The sequence below is a fragment of the Enhydra lutris genome, unplaced genomic scaffold, assembly GCF_002288905.1.
Source record: "Enhydra lutris kenyoni isolate GAN:26980312 unplaced genomic scaffold, ASM228890v2 scaffoldscaffold7, whole genome shotgun sequence".
In the NCBI taxonomy this organism is placed as follows: Eukaryota; Metazoa; Chordata; class Mammalia; order Carnivora; family Mustelidae; genus Enhydra; species Enhydra lutris.
The window spans coordinates 38853890-38873256 of record NW_019154091.1 but is presented as its reverse complement, the minus strand read 5'-3'; the positions used below and the strand labels follow the sequence as shown (position 1 = coordinate 38873256).

The following is a 19367-nucleotide window of genomic DNA, read 5'->3' as shown; positions in this document are numbered from 1 at the left end:
TTACAGCCAGACAAATCAGGTAAGCCCAATCCCCCATCTGCATTTCCTGCCACCCGAGGGACCAGTTGTATTTCTTACCAAAAAGAAAGGTTGCCCAAAGGACAGGAATGGGGGAGAACTATAATTATATTGTAAGGTCTCAACCTGAAATTTACAACAAAGTAACTTGTAAAATAGAAAGGCAACACAAAATTTCCTTTTAAATACCCCGGTACATTAGCAAAAAGCAGCCCAACATCTCAATGATCTTGTCAAAATTTGTAGTTTTAAGTAAACACTCCCAATCCATTTTATAATTTGAGGTCAAGCAAACAGAAAACAGTGTGAGGGTATGTTTAAAAGCAGCAACAGGAATCTAACAAGGCTGAAATTTAAAGGAGATTCAGTTCAAGGTGTAAAGAACAGCCTCACCTGGCCAGTTATCCCCATGAAGGAGCTCACAGTGAATGCTAATGCCACCTCAGATACCGATTCTTGGTGGAACACTGTAAGGGACTCATTTAACTTTGACCAATCTCTTTCCCAGCCCCACGGGAGGAAGCATGGTATAGGAAGTCAGGGAAAATACTTGGAAAACGGCTTCAGCTAGGTCTTAAAGATTCTAGTACTGCCAACAGAAAGAAATCCCTGCCCAGCTCTATGTGCTGGCCCATGCCTGGGAGCTCACTTCTTCAAACACCAGCTGAGTGTCTACTGCATGAAAAAGGAATAACTAAAATAAAAATGAAAGATTCCAAAGAAGTAGAACGTAAGTAGTATGGTAATGTAGGAAAGCGAGCTGGTGATCTTCTATCATATCTCAGCATTTTAACTAGAAAAAAATCTTGTGCAAATCCCAAAGAAACTCAAGGACGTTGTTTTTTTTATCTGTGCAATGAAAAGGCTGCATCAGAGAAACTTGAGGGTCTCTTTGTAATCTCATGTAATCATGCGGCTTCCTCAGAACCAAAACTCTTTCTTACACCTATTCATCTGAACCTCCCATTCAATGCTTTGCATCGGTTTATGCTACCTAGAATAGTATGCTTATCAACACATCTAAAAATGAAAACCACAGACTACCAGAATCACACCATGAATTTAGTCTCAAGGCCTTTGAGCCAGCACACAGTAACAGTAACGAAATAAACCTAGTGCTTTCATCTTAGTTCACAAAGTATTCCAATCTAGGAACATACTTACCCATTGACAGCAACTACAGCAAGGCAGAAACATGATCCAGGTCAGTGACAAGAGTTACTCCAAATGTCTTAACTACGTCTTCCTGGGACTGTGCATTTGCCACCTGCCATCTCCCAAATCCCCTGCCCCTGGGGAAGGCACCCTCACTAGGAAGATGTATGTTCCTTTCACTTTTCAGATAACCCAAATTTCAATGGCTGATGTGACCTAAAACTGAAAGTATCTGCCTGCCAACTTGAACCTTAACTAGAAAGAATGTGATATCACAGAAAAAAAAAAAAAAAAATCACTGAAATGACAAGAGTCATGTGTCCGTAGCCTAGAAGCCAAGGACTAATCATTCACTGCCATCCAGTTTCATGTTTCTCATGACCCGTGTTCCCAGGCACTGGCTTGTTACTCACAAAGTGGAATAAACAATTAACTACAAAAAATTACACATATCACATATCCGTAGCATGAAAGAAATATAGGGCTTGAGAGAAACCAGAGTGGGCTAAAAATTGAGTTTTGCCTCTACTTAGTTTTTTATTACACTTCGGTTGTTGAAAGTACAGCTTAAAGAAGCCAATATTCAGACTGCTACTGGTATCAAGAAACTACATATAGGCCAATTCATAGCATTAGGGTTAGGCTTTTCTCTTTAGCCATTATTTATATTGAAAACTACCAACAAGAGCAAACACTATGGTGTTTACCATATGGAAACAAAGTCCTAAGTAATTCCCAGAGAGTAACTAATTTACCCTTACCAAAATCTTTCTGAGGCAGATACCATTCTTACTCTATTTAACAGAAGAACTGAGGCTCAGAAGAACTGAGTTACTTGTTCAAGGTCACAAAGCTAGTCAGAAGCAGTGCCAGGATTTGAACTGAGGCAACGAGGCTCTGGAGCTTACATGCAGAACTGCTATGCAGAAGCACCCACACATACAAGACATACACGTTATCCCTTCCTTAGCTGAGCCCTCCGTGCTTCCCAGTGCTCACAACCGTACTCCTACCCAATGGTCACTCTCAATGAAAGACCTCCCCTCCTCAGAGAGAATACCCACGCTCCTCGGGGGTGGCGGATCTATGCCAGTTACCCTCTTTTTATAAACTTTTCCAATTCTCCTTGTTCTCTCAAAACAAATGCCCTAGGGTTCTAAATCCCACCCTTTCTTGCTGCCTCAGGGACGCTACTCTAAGACCCTTTCTATCCTGCATCTTCGATCTCTTCTCTTCTGTCTCTTCCCTGTCAACCTGTGAACATGTTCAAGTACACCACCTGCAAAACAAAACAAAACAAAACAAAACAAAACACCAAACCCTCCTTTGATCTTCATCCACTTTTAATTCCATAATTTTGGCCACTACCTCACTCTGCGACCCTGGATTACCTTCTTACCATCTCTACTAGGCTTCATTTTCTGCATGTAAATAATGAGGGCACTGGACCAGAAGGTCTCTAAGGTCCTTTGAATTCCAATGTTCTATGGTTCTTTTTTTTTTTTTTTAAGGTTTTATTTATTTGACAGAGAGAGATCACAAGTAGGCAGAGAGGCAGGCAGAGAGAGAGGGAAGCAGGCTCCCTGCTGAGCAGAGAGCCCGATGCGGTACTTGATCCCAGGACCCTGAGATCATCACCTGAGCTAAAGGCAGAGGCTTAACCCACTGAGCCACCCAGGCGCCCCTGTTCTATGGTTCTTAATGCAGAGTAGAATTTTTTGAACAAGTTTAGTTTCTTCATTGTCCCCTGAAGCCTCAAAGTTAATTTTCTTCTAAGACTGTCAAGGTGTTTCTGTAGCCAGCAGTGCCCCCACCCCCCTCCCACTCATTTGCCCTTTGACTTCCCTTTAAGAGTTAGCTTCAGCCTCACCTGCTCCAGGACATCCTGATCTTTAACTCTTACAGCACCTCAGTTAGGGAGCACAATGGAGCACTCTCCATTAATAGTGCCGTATCTTTCACGTATCTTTCCTGCGTATCTTTGTTCCCTCACTTAGACTAAGCTCTCAGCTAGCAGGCACTCTGTCACATTTCTCTGTAACCCCTAAAAACCCTCACACTGAGTAGGTCTGCAACAGTTGCTCAGTGATGCTGGTCGGCTGACTGAGGGGTCCCCAGGAGCCACCAAGGAAACTGGTGGTCAGTGTGAATTACAAGGCTCTCTGGGAAGGAAGACTACCTCGAGCTACTCCTCTCTCAGACACATGGATTTGTAAAACCCAGATTTTTCATTCAAGAGCATCATCCAAATTTAGGAACAGGAAAGCTTAGTTAACTCCCTGATTTTTTTATCTGAATCAGAACAGTAACAGCCATGTTTCCCTTTGATCCAAACTTAAAGTGACTGCAGGCCTGTAACTTTATGAGTCTCTGGCTGATCCAGGTTCTACACTTCCACTAATACATATTCTCCAAGGTTATTAAGTTCCTTACTTTTCAACACATACAGCATTATGTTACTTCCTCATGCTTGCAACCAAATTTCCAGGAAACATCTGGAATAATATTAAAGAGTTGGTGTTATATCAAAACTACATCCTCTGCTTTATTCATTTGGAAGTGACTAATTTCAACCCTGAGGTTAGAAGTGAAGCACAGATGGATGTGTATGTTTTAGGAGTCTGCTAGCACTTACCAACAGAGATGCCAAGTCACTAATGAAAAACCCTAAACAGTGTTCACTCCTTCACCTTCAGAGAACTACCGAGCTACCATGCACTGCGAGTAGTGTTCTCTGTTCTGTAACAATCCCGGGTAACTACTGACCACTCAAAGGGAACCCCAAAGTTTCTCAAACAATTTTAAACTCAGTTTGTTTTAAATGAATGCTCTAGAACACTGGTTCTCAACCCTGGTTACATGTTAGCATCACCTAGAGCACCTTCATAAATACCAAGGCCTAGCTCCCTCCCTTCCATACTCACCGCCCTTCAAAGATTTGTGTCTAACTGGTTTAGAGTGAGACCTATACATCAGCTACTTCTTAAAAGCACTTTGGCTATACTGATAAATTAAGGTGTTATTATTTTAGGTATGACAACAGAATTACAGCTGGGTTTTGGAAAAGGCTTTCTTAGTGGAAAAACTGGTAAAATTCAAATAAGGTCTCTGCTTAGTTGATAGTGTGGAACTGCTATTAATTTCCCAATTTTGATCATTGTACTAAGGGTCTGTAAAATGCTCACTTTAGAGGAAGCTGTGTGAGGGGTATAGAGGAACTCTCTAAATTATTTTTATGACTTTTCTCTAAGTATAAAACTAGTAAAGGGGCACCTGGGTGGCTCAGTGGGTTAAAGCCTCTGTCTTCGGCTCAGGTCATGATCCCAGGGTTCTGGGATCAAGCCCCACATCGGGCTCTCTGCTCAGCAGGGAGCCTGCTTCCCTTCCTCTCTCTACCTGCCTCTCTACCTACCTGTGATCTCTGTCTGTCAAATAAATAAATAATCTTAAAAAAAAAAAAAAACTAGTAAAGATTTTGAAAAGTTTTTTAAAGAGTCCTTCACCTTTAAAGATACATACTTTGGGGTGTCTGGGTGGCTCAGTTGGTTAAGCCTAAGTGTCCAACTCTTGATTTGGCTTAGATCATGATCTCACTGTCATGAGATTGAGCCCCACACGGAGCCTGCTTAAGATTCTCTCTCTCCCTCTCCCCCGCGCCCCCATGCTGCTTGTGCTCTCTCTTAAGAAAGATACATATTTAAGTATTTATGAATGAAATTATATGCCTGAGATTTGCTGCAAAATAGATCAGTTGGAGAGGTGGCAGGGAGTGAGTGGGGGGCATAAACAAAATAGGACCTTACACAAACTGATGGCTGCAGTCAGCAGCTGGGCAATGAGTGCGGGAAGGTTCCCAATATTTGTCTGCTTCACTGTGTGTGCGCATAAAATTTTCCATCCTAAATACTGGAGGCAGAAATTCCCAGGTGATTCTAACACACATTCAGGGCCAAGAAATACTGCTCAAGAGTCTTGGAAATGAAGTATAATGAGAAGCTCTACCTAGTATGACAATCTATAAAATATTCGGCTCTTTGACGTTGAGCTAGTTGTTCAATCTTTCTTACACTTTCCTAAACTACAAAACAACAGAAATAGACTAAAGGACCTTTCAAAAATAAGATGAGAACTATCATGACATAGATTTACTGTTCTAAAATCTTCTATGAGTTAACATCATTGTTAATTTCTAGCACAATAATAAAAAATGGGAAGGTCTTGTGTCTGCAAAAGCAGTTCCCAAAGAATATTCTTTAAAAACCTACTTCTATAAGAAATTACCTAGGATAAGGGTTCTGGGATCAAATAAGTTTGAAAAACACCAGTTTATTTCCTGTAAGATTCCTAAGAACTTTTTGTTTTGTTTTGTTTTTGAAATATTTATTTTCTAATGAGCATACAAGGTGAAAATTCAATAAAAATATGTCAATATTTTACTCATACAGACCTTCATAGCATGACCTCTTGTCAAGCAAACTACACACGACTCTCAGAATATACAAATAGTTTTTTTGGGGGGGGGGCCTAAGAACTTTTAATAAGATTAATACGCATCGTGACTTTCCAAGGGTAGTGACGGAATATGCAAAAAGTCTGACCTTCTTCACATGGGACTAGTTCTGTAGAATTTATTTTGGAAAACAGTGCTCTAGACCAATGGTTCCCAAATCTCAGGTAATGTAGAATGGATTCGGTATCATTGGATAAGCTTATTAAAATAATGATTCATAGACCACATCCTAGAACTACTGGCAGGAAAGGAAAACTCAGTCTTTAAACAAGTGAAAAACTCAAGAGATTCTGATACACAGTCACATTTGAGATTTAAATTTCTGTAGATCATAATACAGTAAAATAAGCTTATAATATTTAAAAGACCACAATAATGCCAACCACTATGAAAATATGAAATGACAATTTGGAATGCTCCCCCAAATAAAAGAATTTAAGCCATGAGAGAAGCATATATGTATACATTTTATGAAAGGTAAGTAGTAAAATATTGGAGGTGTTGGCAAATTCAAATCAATATACCTAGTGACAACTCTGTAATTATCTTAAGGATTTACTACATTTATTACTAATTGTTAATGAATTTGCAGTGATTCTCAACTCTCTGTGTGTTTCCTCATATCTGTCTTCTTCTCAAGCCTGAATCAATGACCAGGACTATTTTGTTAAGTAACTCCAGGAGTTGCCATTAACATGAGTGGTTTCTCCATAACAGAGCTCCTGACCTTTTCTTTATGTGATACTACTTCGAGGTATCAGGAATCTCAATCCAATCTCTTCTTTCCTGAAAACTTCGGAAAATGTTTGTACTACACCTTAGTGCTCACAGAGCTGTGCCATGCAGCAGCCCAGTCAATTATATATTTCAGTGTTTAACAGGAGTACCTTATTATTCTCAATAATCACTAAACATCTGTACCATGCACTTTAGTTTTCAAAGTACTTTCACAGGAATTATCTTGCTCCTTCACTCACAAAAACCTTGTGGATTGAATAGGCCTAAATGTTTCCATTCAACCAATAAAAATCACTGAGCATTTCATATGTTCATACTGTGAAAAAGTAACTGAAGGAGATATCAAGGCTCCTGCTCTCAAACAACTAATACCCTACTGGAAAACAAAATATAAATGACATACAGGAAACAGCTAAAGTCAATTCAAAGATAAAATGTTAGCTAGAGCAGATTAGTATGGCAGGATTTTACATACTAATAGTAGCTAACACTTACTGAGAAATTTAATCTTCGTTCAACCCTTGGGATAGGTTACTACTCTTTTTCAGATGAGAAAACTGAGACCAGGAGAACGTAATTAACTTACCCAAGCAAATAAGTGGTGAACCAAGATTCAAATTCCAGATTTGTCCAGCTCCTTTTTATCATTACATTTTACTCCTTTTTATCATTACATTTTTTTACATTTTATCATTACATTTTACTGCTAGGAAAGACAATCTATATAAAGCAACGGGAACAAATGTCAAGACTAAATCAGAAAATGACCATTTCCCATAAAGCTTGGATCACTGGCTCTACTGTCCAGTACAAACGGAGTTGGGAGTCGGAGGAAATCACAGTAATGAGCCGGTGATGTTATTTTCCCACAGTACATTACCTCTTTGATTCGTTTAACCAAAGCATTCTGATCAAAGGCAACGGCCTCTGCACACTGATGAAGATGATCCTGATATCGGAGGCAGAGCTGTAACACCTGCTGAGAATCCAGTTTCTCCAACTTGGTATTTGTTGGGGAAGTCTGGCCACTCAATAGCCCTTCAAACAGAAAATAAAAAATGAAATGAAATGGAAGTTACTATTAATAAATTTGTTTTATAAGTAACTTAATAAGGTCACTGAAGACGGGGTAGGAGACTAAAATTTAATCTTGCATCTTTTGCTACATGTTAATGACAGTCATAGAAACCATCACTGAGGGAGCATCTCTTATATACCAAGCACTAGGCAAAGTGTTTCATATGCATTATTTTCATAATCATAATTTCCCTAGAAAGTAAGGTATTATTAATCCCATTTCATAAACTCAAGACACACAGAAATGAAGATTAAAAAAAAAGAGTCACATAGCACAGTATAGTCATAGTAAGTGGTTTCTCTAGAATATAGCCCTTGACCATTAGAAACTATTTCAATGTATCAGGAATATAAATCCCTACTTGAATGAAAACTTTGGAAGATGTTTTAATACATCTTTTAATAATATAATGATCATCTGACTTTAAAACAAAGGCTGCAGCCAGAGACAAAGAAGGGCATTACATAACAATAAAGGGATCAATCCGTTAAGAGGCTATAACAATTACAAATATTGATGCACCCAACACTGGAGCACCTAAATACATGAAACAAATACTAAAAGATATAAAGGAAGAGACTGAACAGTAGAGGACTTTAATATCACACTTACATCAATGGATAAATCAGACAAAATTAGATAAATTAGACAGAAAATCAATAAGGAAACAATGGCTTTGAACAACACATTACATCAGATGGACCTAACAGAAACATTCCATCCAAAGATGGCTGAATATGCATTCTTTTTTTTTTCTTCATAGATTTATTTATTTACTTATTGAGAGAGAGAGAGCACAAGCAGGAGGGAGGGGCAGGGGGAGAGGGACAAGCAGACACCACGCTGAGCAAAGAGCCTGACACAGGACTCGATTCCAGGATCCTGGGATCATGACTTGAGCTGAGGGGAGACGCTTAACCGATTGAGCCACCCAGGCGCCCCAGAACACACATTCTTTTTAGGTGTATATGAAACACTCTCCAGGACACACCACACATTAGGCTGCAAGACAAGTCTTAATAAATCTAAGAAGACTGAAATCATATCAAGCATCTTTTCCAACCACAATGCTATGAAACTTGAAATCAATTATATGAAAAAAAAAATGGAGGGACACCTGGTAGCTTGGTCTGTTAAGAGTCTGCCTTCAGCTCAAGTCATGATCCTAGGGTCCTGGGATCAAGTCCTGAATCGGGCTCCTTGCTCAGCAGGGAACCTGCTTTTCCCTCTGCCTGCTGCTCCCCCTGCTTGTGCATTCTGTCTCTGACAAATGAATAAAATCTTAAAAAAAAAACCCAAAAACTATTAAAAAAAAAAGAACTAGAAAAAATACAAACACATGGAGGCTAAACAACATGCCACTAAATAGCCAATGAGTCAATAAATCAATCAAAGAGGAAATAAAAAAATACATGGAGACAAATGAAATGAAATGGTCCAAAATCTTTGTGACACAGCAAAAGCAGTTCTAAGACGGAAGTTTATAGTGATACAAGCCTACTTCAAAAAGCGAGACAAATCTCAAATAAACAATCTAACCTGACACTTAAGAAACTAGAAAAAAAAGAGAATGACAAAGCCCAAAGTTAGTAAAAGGAAGCAAATAATAAAGATGAGAGTGGAAATAAATTGAGACTAAAAAACAAGAAAAGATCAATGAAGTCAAGAGCTGGTTCTTTAAAAAGATAAACAAAATTGATAAACTTCTGGCCAGACTACTCAAGAAAAAAAAAAAAAGAGAGAGAGAGAGAAGACTCAAAATCAGAAATGGAGGAGAAGAAATAATAACTGACATCACAGAATACAAAGAATTATAAGAGACTACTATGAAAACTTATATGCCAACAAATTGGACAACCTAGAAGAAATGGATAAATTCCTAGAAACATACAATCTTCCAAAACTGAGTAAGGAAGAATAGAAAATTTGAACAAACCAATTACTAGTTATAAAATTGAATCATTAATAAAAGCAACAACAACAATAACAAACTCCTTTCAGCCAAAGTCCAGGACCAGATGGCTTCACAGATAAATTATATCAAGCATTTTAAAAAGAGTGAAAGCCTATTCTTCTCAAACTATTTCAAAAAACAGAAGAGGAAGGAAAACTTATAAATTCATTCTTCCATGCCAGCATTACCATTACCAAAACCAAAGACAGTATAAAACAAAAACAAAAACAAAAACAAAGGCCAATAACCCTGATGAACACAGATGCAAAAATCCTCAACAAAATATGAGCAAACCGAATTCAACAATACATTAAAAGATCATTCACCACAATCAAGTGAGATTTATTCCACACATGCAAGGGTGGTTCAATATTCAGAAATCAGTGAATGTTATACATCATATCAACAAAAGAAAAGAGAAACCATACGATCATCTCAACAGATTCAGAAACAGTATTTGACAAATACAGTATCTGTTGATGATTAAAAACTCTCAATAAAGTGCGTTTATAGCAACATACCTCAACATAATAAAGTATGAAACACAGCTCACATCACACTCAATGGTAAAAAACTGAACGCTTTTCCTCTCAATTCAGAAACAAGACAAGAATGTCCACTCTCACCACTTTTATTAAACATAGTACTAAAATTCCTAGCTTCAGCAATCCGACAAGGGAAAGAAAAGCATCTAAATTGGTAAGAAAGAAGTAAAACTGTCATTATTTGCAGAAGACGTGATGCTATATATAGGAAACCCTAAACACTCCACCAAAAACCTTAGAATTAATAAATGAGGGGCGCTTGGGTGGCTCAGTTAAGTGTCTGCCCTCAGTTCAGTCATGATCTCAGGGTCCTGGGATTGAGCCCCATGTCAGGGAGGGAGCAGGGAGCCTGCTTCTCCCTCTCCCTCTACCCTTCTCCCTGCTCATACTTGCTCTCTCAAATAAATAAATAAAATTTTAAAGCACTAATAAATGAATCCAATAAATCTTCAGGATATAAAAACTAATATACGTAAACCTATTGTACTTCTATATACTATAAATAAAGTAGCAGGAACAGAAATTTTAAAAATCCCATTTAAAATTGCACCTAAGGGGTGCCTGGGTGGCTCAGTCAGTTAACTGTCTGCCTTCAGCTCAGGTCATGATCCCAGGTTCCTGGGATCAAGCCCCACATCAGGCTCCCAGTTCAGCAGGGGAGTCTGCTTCCCTCTCTCTCTGCCCCTCCCCCTGCTCGTGCTCTCAATCTCTCGCTAATATAAATAAATAAATAAATAAAATCTTTAAAAAAAATTTGCACCCAAAAGAATAAAATATCTAGGTATAAATTTAAACAAGGAGGTGAAAGACCTAAACTCTGGAAACTATAAGATACTGATGAAATAAAATGAATATGGAACTAATGGAAAAATATACCATGTGCATGGATTAGTTTCATTAAAATGTCCATACTTCCCAAAGCAATCCACAGATTCAGTGCAATCCCTATAAAAATACCAATAGCTGAGGAATTTGAGAGCCAGGGTGGGAAGTTTGGGGGGTACAGAAGGGAAAAATGAAACAAGATGGGATTAGATGAGACAAACCATAAGAGACTCAATCTCACAAAACAAACTGAGGGTTGCTGGGCGGTGGTGGGGTAGGGAGAAGGTGGTTGGGTTATGGACATTGGGGAGGGTATGTGCTATGGTGAGTGCTGTGAAATGTCTAAGCCTGATGATTCACAGACCAGTACCCCTGGGGCAAATAATACATTATATGTTAATAAAAATAACTTTTAAAATACCAATAGCATTTTTCATGGAACTGGAACAAATAATCCTAAAATTATACAGGAACCACAAAAAACCTGGAATAGCCAAAGCAATCTTGGAAAAGAAGAACAAATCATAACACCACACTTCAAGATATAATACAAAGCTATAATAATCAAAATGGTATGGTACTGGCACAAAAACAGACCAATGGAACAGGACACACTTAAATGGTCAATTATTCTACAATAAAGGAGCCAAGAATGTACAATGGGGAAAAGACAGTCTTTTCAATAAATGGTGCTGGGAAAACTGGACAGTTACATGCAAAAGGATGAAGCTGGACCACTGTCTTAACACCATACACAAAAGTAAACTCAAAATGAATTCAAGACCTAAGCATGCAACCTGAAACCATAAAAGAAAACATAGGTATCTCTTGGACTTCAGCCTTACAACATATTTATGGATATTTCTCCTTGGGCAAGGGAAACAAAAGCAAAAATAAACTACTGAGACTATATGAAAATTAAAAAGCTTTTACACAGCAAAAAACAAAAACCATCAACAAAACAAAAAGGCAACCGAGTGAATGGGAGAAGATATTTACCAAAGATATAGCTGAGAAGGGGCTAATACCCAAAATACATAAAGACCCCAAATCCATAAAGAACTTAGACAACACCAGAAAAACCCAATCAATCAGATTTAAAAATGGGTAGAGGACCTGAACAGATATTTTCCCAAAGACATACGGATGGCTCATGACACATGGAAAAGATGCTCAACATCATTAATCATCAGAGAAATGCAAATCAAAACCACAATGAGATAATCCCCTTGCAATAGTCAGAATGACTAGTATTAAAAAGACAAGAAACATCAAGTGTTGGCAAGGATGTGGAGAAAAGGGAACCCTCAGCATCGTGGTGGGAATGTAAATAGGTGAAACCATTGCATAAAACAGTTTGGAGGTTCCTCAAAAAATTAAAAACAGAAATACCATATGACCCAGTAATTCCACTACTGAAAATTTACCCAAAGAAAATGAACACACTAATTTGAAAAGATATATGTACCCTTATGTTTATCATAGCATCATTCATAATAGCCAAATTATAGAGGCAGCCTACATGGCCATCAATAGATGAATGGATAAAGAATATATGCAGATCTAGAAGACACAAAGACACACACACACACACACACACACACACACAGAGGAATATTTGTCCTAAAAAAGAATGAAATCTTGCCATTTGTGATAACACGGATGGATCTATAGGGTATAACAGTAAGTGATGTAATTCAGACAGAGGAAGACAACATATGATTTCACTTACATATGCTATCTCTTAAATACAGAGAACTGGTGGCTGCCAGAGGGGACATGGGTGGGGGGTTGGGTGAAATAGATGAAGGGGATTGAGAAGTACACATTTCCAGTTATAAAATAAGTCATGGAGATCAAAAGTAGAGAATAGGGAATATAGTCAATAATATTGTAATAATGTATGGTGACAAATGTTGACTACACTTCTGGTGAGCTTTGAGTAATGTATAGAATTGTGGAATCACTATGTTGTACATCTGAAACTAATACATTGTATGTCAACTATACTTAATAAACTTTTTTAAATGGTTGTTTGAAAAACTGAGAAACAGAAATAAAATATAAAGGAACCTGTTAGGAGGAGATGCAAAAATGAAAAAAGTTAAAGTGAATAGAATGTCAGTGTACACACCAGAAACTCCTGTTCTTTATGCTTTCTTTCAACATCAGTTTTGTTGCATAACTATTAAATTCCTTACATGTTATAGGACATTTTATTTTCAAAGCCTTTCATATAAACTTACCTTATTTTTCTTTAAGGTGTAGCAGGTAGTTCAGGGTAATTATTAGCATTTATGTAAGAAAAACTCAATTAAAAAGAAAGAAAGAAAGAAATTAAAAACGCTAAATGACTTGTCCATAGTCACACAGCAAAGTCTTGACTAAAACTCAAGCATATCAACTTTTGGTCAGGCACTTTCTGCCAAACCAAAGGTTCACAAACTTTTTGGTATTAGGAGTCCTTTACCTTTTCAAAAATTACTGAGGACCCCGAAAAGCTTTTGTTTATGTGGTTTATAACAATATTCATCTATTAAAAATTAAAACTGAGAAAATTCTGGGATATTTATTAAATTATTTTAAAATAACAATAATAATCTCATTACATTTTAACATAAATAACATATTTAAAAGAAGTAACTATAGTTTCCAAAACAAAAAAGTGAGAAGAGTGGCACTGGCTTAAATTTTATAAGTTTTTTCAATGTCTGGCTTAATAGAAAACAGGTGGACTTTCATATCTGCTTCTGCATTATGTTGCTTTTACAACATGTAGCTTCCGGAAAACTCCATCGTACATTTCTAAGAGCATGAGAGTAACTGGCAAATGTCTTCATATTATTGTGAAAATAATTTTGTCCTCAGGGAATCCCTAGCAGGATCCTGAGGATTTCAGAGATAGCCCCACCACACTTTGAGAACCACACTCTGTTTCGTACCAGAGCCAATGATAGAGCATAAGGTATGCCAAAATAAATATGGCAATGGGGCACATGCTGGGCATGATCAGGATAGACCCACTCACATCAAAGCTCATCTTCCCTCCTCATTCCTGCCTCTTATCACTGATGTCAAACCTTCACTGATTTCTGAGGTACTAGAACTTAAACCAGTCTTCTCCCCACACCCCAACCCATACTTCAACAGGCTGTATGATGGGCTACCCAGTTGTGCTATCCCAGAGAGTCCTTGGAAATGCCAGTCAGTGTTCTCAGATCTTCATCTCACCTCACGGTGCTGGGTTGAACTTGAGGCACTGCTCTGTTCCCCCTCATTCCACTGCCAGTACTAGCTCCCTCAGCAGCTCTAACTGCTGATCCTAGCACAGCACAGCACCAGTTTCTCCAGCTGAACCTGCCTCCACACAGGAGCTTTTGATGAAGCTATTTGCAGAAACGGGGATTTATTTTTTAATTGAAACTTTTATTGAGCTCCTATATAGGATCTTGTGTATACCTTTACTCAACTTCCCCAAAAGGCAACATCTTGCAAACCTACAATACAACATCACAACCAGGATATTGGCAGTGATACAATCCACTGATCTTATTCAGATGTGCTCATTTTACTTGCACTAGTGTGTGTGTGTGTGTGTGTGTGTGTGTGTGTGTATGTGTGTGCATTCATGAGCACACACGCCTATGTACAGTAGTGGTCAACTGCAGTCCAGAAGCAGATGATACTCTTGACACATTGTCAAAAGGTCAATAGTAGCCTAACAGTATGTAACAATGCCTATATGATTCGCCTCACTTCATCTCATCACGTAAGCATTTTATCATCTCGTGTCATCACAAGAAGGGTGAGTACAGGACAGTAAGGCATTTTGAGACAGAGAGAGCACATATTCACATAACTTTTATTACTGTATAGTGTTATAGCTGTTCTGTTTTATTATTAGTTTTATTAATCTTACTGTTCCTAATTTATTGGTTAAACATTATAACAGGTATGTACCTACAGGAAAAAACCTAGTGTATATAAGGTTCAGTACTGTTCAGTTGCAGGCATCCACTGGGGGTCTTGGAATGTATTCCGCCCAGATGAGGATGTCTACTAGATTTAGTTCTATATAATTTTTTCACATGTGTATGTTCATGTATGCACCACCGCAGTCAGACCCTGAGCTGTTCCACCACCAAAGATTTGTGTTGCTTTTTAGAACCACATCCACCTCTCTCTCATTTCCCTCCCCATCCCTAATCCCTGGCAACCACTAATCTGTTCACCATTTTTAAAATTCTGTCATTTAAAAAATGCTTTATAAATGGGTTAATATAATATGTAGCCTTTGGGGACTGACTTTTTTCACCCAACATAATACACGAGAGATTCATCGAAGTTGTATGTTTCAGTAGTTTGTTCCTTCTTATTTCTGAGCAGTATTCCATGGTATGTATGTACCAGAGTTTGTTTAACCATCCACCTATTGAAGAACATTTGGGTAGTTTCCAGTTTGGGGGCCATTAAAAACAGAGCTGCTATGAATAGTGGTGCACAGGTCTTTGTATAAACAAATTTTCATTTCTCTGGGATAAATGCCCCAAGACTGCAATTGCTGGGTTGCATGTTAATCATATGTTTTGTTTTATAAGAAAATGCTGAACAGTTTTCTGGAGTGCCTGAAATCAAGAAAATGGGAAACTTTTTAGACGACTAAAATCTCTGAACAAAATTATCAAGGACTAATTACCAGGGACGAAAACTGACAAAGATACAGTACCAAGAACAGACTTGAAGAAGAAGTTACCAAAAACTTTTTGTCATCAATCCCAGAAGTAGGAACAGAGTGAGAAGAGGCCATGGAAAGAAGAATTAATGATTTTGTGCTATCAATATTGGGCCAGGATAATGCAAGGGCCAAATGGAAACACTGATAAATTCAACAGTATAAAAATCAAGATTCCTCATGGCAAAAAACACTGTACGTTTAAAAAAAAAAAAAAAAAAGAACACCCCTGGGAAAAATGTCTGCAACTCATATCACATAGAGCAAACTATATGCTAATATATAATAATAAACTAATATATAATATATAATGCATATAATTATATATAATGTATAATAATATATTATATAATAAACTAATATATAATAATAAACTAATATAAAGAACTCCTAGAAACTGGCAAGTTATAAATCAGCAAAAGAAAGATGGGCAAAGGATGTGAATAGTCATTTCACAGAAAAGGAACTATCAATGCCTCAGCTATAAGAAAAGATGTACAACCTTATTCATCATAAGCATAAGAGAAATCAAAACTTCACTGCAAGGCCATTTTTCACCTTTCACATTGGTAAAAACCAGAAGTATGATTAAAATCTCTGTGGGTGGAACTATGAAGAAACAGGCATTGCTGATTGGCGTGTAAGTCATGAACACCCCCATTGATGGCAATTTGATATGGATATCAAAATTACAGATCTTTAAAGCCCTTGATGCAGCAATTTCAGTACTAGGAATTTACACAAAAATTAGCACACATGCTAAATTTTGTATAAGATATACACCAAATTATTTGTTACAGTGGTGACTGTCATAGTAAAAGATGAGCAAACACTCAGTGTCCATCAATAGGGAGCTTGTTAATTAAACCAAGGTATATCCACAAATATATGACCACAGAAAACAACAAAGGAGCTCTGTATATTTTCACACAGAAAAGTCTCCATATGATATTAGGTAATACCTCCTTTGGCAGCCTAGGCTGCCATCCAGACTGAGGAAGACCCGAAAAGTTGGGGATCATGTGATCCACGGCCATGGCCACATGGGCAAACAGCGGAAGCACCCAGAAGGCTGGGGTAAACAGACATCACTCAGGTTACTTTAGGAAACTTGGTATGAGGTCTTACCACTTAGGAATGAGAGCTTCTGCCCAACTGTCAACCTTGATGAATTGTGGACCTTGGTCAGTGAGCAGACATGAGTAAAGTGGCCAAAAACAAGCCTGGAGCTGCTCCTATCACCGATGTGGTGCGATTCAGGCTTCTACAAAGTTCTGGGAAGGGAAAGCTCTCAAAGCAGCATGTCAATGTGAAGGATGAAGTCTCTAGCAGGATTGCTAAAGAGAATATGGGGGGGGAGGGTGCTGTGTCCTGGTAGCTTAAAGCCACAGGGAGGGAGGTTCATTAAATGTTAACCAGGGCTTTAAAAAACAAAACAAAACAAGATATTGGGGCACCTGGGTGGCTCAGTGGGTTAAGCCTCTGCCTTCAGCTCAGGTGATGATCTCAGGGTCCTGGGATCAAGCCCCGCATTGGGCTCTCTGCTCAGCAGGGAGCCTGCTTCCCCTCTCTCTCTCTGCCTGCCTCTCTGCCTACTTGTGATCTCTCTCTGTCAAATAAATAATTTTTTTAAAAACAAGATATTAATAAAAGAAGGTGTATAGGATACTGTATTGAGTAAACTACCATGTGTAAAAAATGTATTTTCCTTCCAAAAACTTTTAAGTAAATAAACTCATTTTAACAAAAGGTGACCAAGGGCTTTCTCATCATCTGTAAGTAACATCTTACTTACAGGGCAGTTCTCTCCTCTTTCCTTGTCTCAAGTATCCCCAACTACATAAGCCAAAACCAGTTCCTTATCTTCCATTTTCACCAAGGTTTATATGGCTGAATATACCTTAAAGCAGTAACTTCAAGGCAATTAAAAGCCTCATAACAAAACTGTAAACTGGTAGAAGGTGGAGACCATATTTTACCTATCTTTTTACCTCTACCATACAGCACCTGGTATGTAAAGTGTTCTCAGTTTAGGTTAGGAAGATGCATTCTACTGTTGAGATTCCAAGCAAAGAGTGAGCTGAGGAAGAGTCAGGGACCAAAAAGCTTTCTCAGGGTACCTGCTCTGTGTTCTCCACATATACTTAAGAAAGAGACCCGGTCTCAATCTGAATCTGCTCTTGTAAAGAGAATGAGGAAGATTCCCAGTGCTTGAGACCACTGGGAGCTTACATACAAGAACGGAAAAGTCAGAGCCAGGCCAAGCTTCCAGAAGGCTGAAGCAGAGCAGCCACAACCCACTGTAGCTCATAAAACAAAACCTTTACCCTTCCTCTTTAAAAAAGAAAAAAATGGGAAAAGAGATTTTTAAAAAGCTGCTGAGTCTAGAAGGCACACTAACATGGTTCAAATTGGGTTGCAGCCAACTTCAAAGACAAAGAAATTATACTTTAAATCACCCTCATAAATTACAATTGTACCCCTCCCAATCATCCAGAAACCACCCCAGGTAGATGAGTCTATTATCACAATGTGCTTTTTTTCAGCTCACAGGAGTCTCTGAAAATTAACCACAAATCTTGCTCCAGATCTCAGGAGGAGCAAGACAGGAGGGGAAAAAATGATGACAAGCCACTTTTCTACTCCTGAAGCTACAAAGCTGTGGCAACAGAGGCCAATTCCGGAGGCAGTAAGTAAAGATTTCCTGTCACTTTCAAGTGTCAAGGAACCCATTTCCTTCATTTTGATGACGAAACCACTCCTACTATCTACTGATAGAAGTAGGAGGGAGAACAGAAAACTGGGTATATTTAGAGATGGTAAATGTCATCATTTGTAGGAGACCACAGACTGCCAGCCCTTCAAACTGTTTTTATTCTGAATACACATTAAAGGTTTTTAAAAAGACTGTGGATGTTTTCAGTGAGGTAAATACTCTCCTGTTCTCTCAATCCCCACCATTTCCTACTGCCTTATGACCAGCCCGCTGCCCTCATTCACATTAGCTGCCTGGCCTCTGAGAGCCTCTAGGGTTACACCTATGTTTTAATTCTTACTTGCCAACTCTAATAAGAACCTAAACCCTGGGCGCCTGGGTGGCTCAGATGGTTAAGCGTCTGCCTTCAGCTCGGGTCATGATCCCAGGGTCCTGGGATTGAGTCCCACATCAGGCTCCCTGCTCAGCAGGGAGTCTGCTTCTCACGCCCTTTCTGTTTCCCCTGCTTGTGTATTCTCTCTCTCTCTCTCTGTCAAATAAGTAAATAAAAATAAAATCTTTTAAAAAAAATAGTGTAAAAAAAAAAAGAACCTAAGCCCTTAAGTAATAGAGAATAAACCATACATCATCTTGAAGTTATTTTTGTATAGTTTTATAAATGTTCTCCACGGTCAAGATTTTTTTTTAAGTTTTTATTATATAAAATTTCAAACATGTAAAAAGAAATATATATATATATATAAATTTTTCCCCATCTAGATTCAACAAGTAACATTTTATTCTACTTCACCTTTGTCTGTTTTATTTTCCCGAGCTATTAAAAAATTAGAGCTGTTCTAACAGTCCTAATACTCTATTCTTCCACATATTTAGGATTAGCTTTTCATGTAAAATTTCTAAACTATGTCTTCCTTACTGTGTAAGAGAACAGGCTCATTACCCTCAGTTTCCTAATTCTTCTTTAGCTTTAAAACAGTGATACACAGGGCGCCTGAGTGGCTCAGTGGGTTAAGCCGCTGCCTTCAGCTCAGGTCATGATCTCAGGGTCCTGGGATCGAGTCCCGCATCGGGCTCTCTGCTCAGCAGGGAGCCTGCT

At 38.3% G+C, this 19367-nt stretch overlaps 1 protein-coding gene across 3 annotated transcripts in view; it reads right to left on the bottom strand.

The window, feature by feature from the left end:
* The window catches only part of LOC111142172 (BLOC-1 related complex subunit 5), a 94804-nt gene that overhangs the window by 18763 nt on the left and 56674 nt on the right, over window positions 1–19367 (bottom strand). For all 3 annotated transcript variants that reach the window (XM_022495176.1, XM_022495175.1, XM_022495177.1), the window contains one exon: window positions 7302–7459. In XM_022495176.1, the coding sequence (XP_022350884.1) occupies window positions 7302–7459 (158 nt within the window). The remainder of the gene's footprint in view (window positions 1–7301; window positions 7460–19367) is intronic.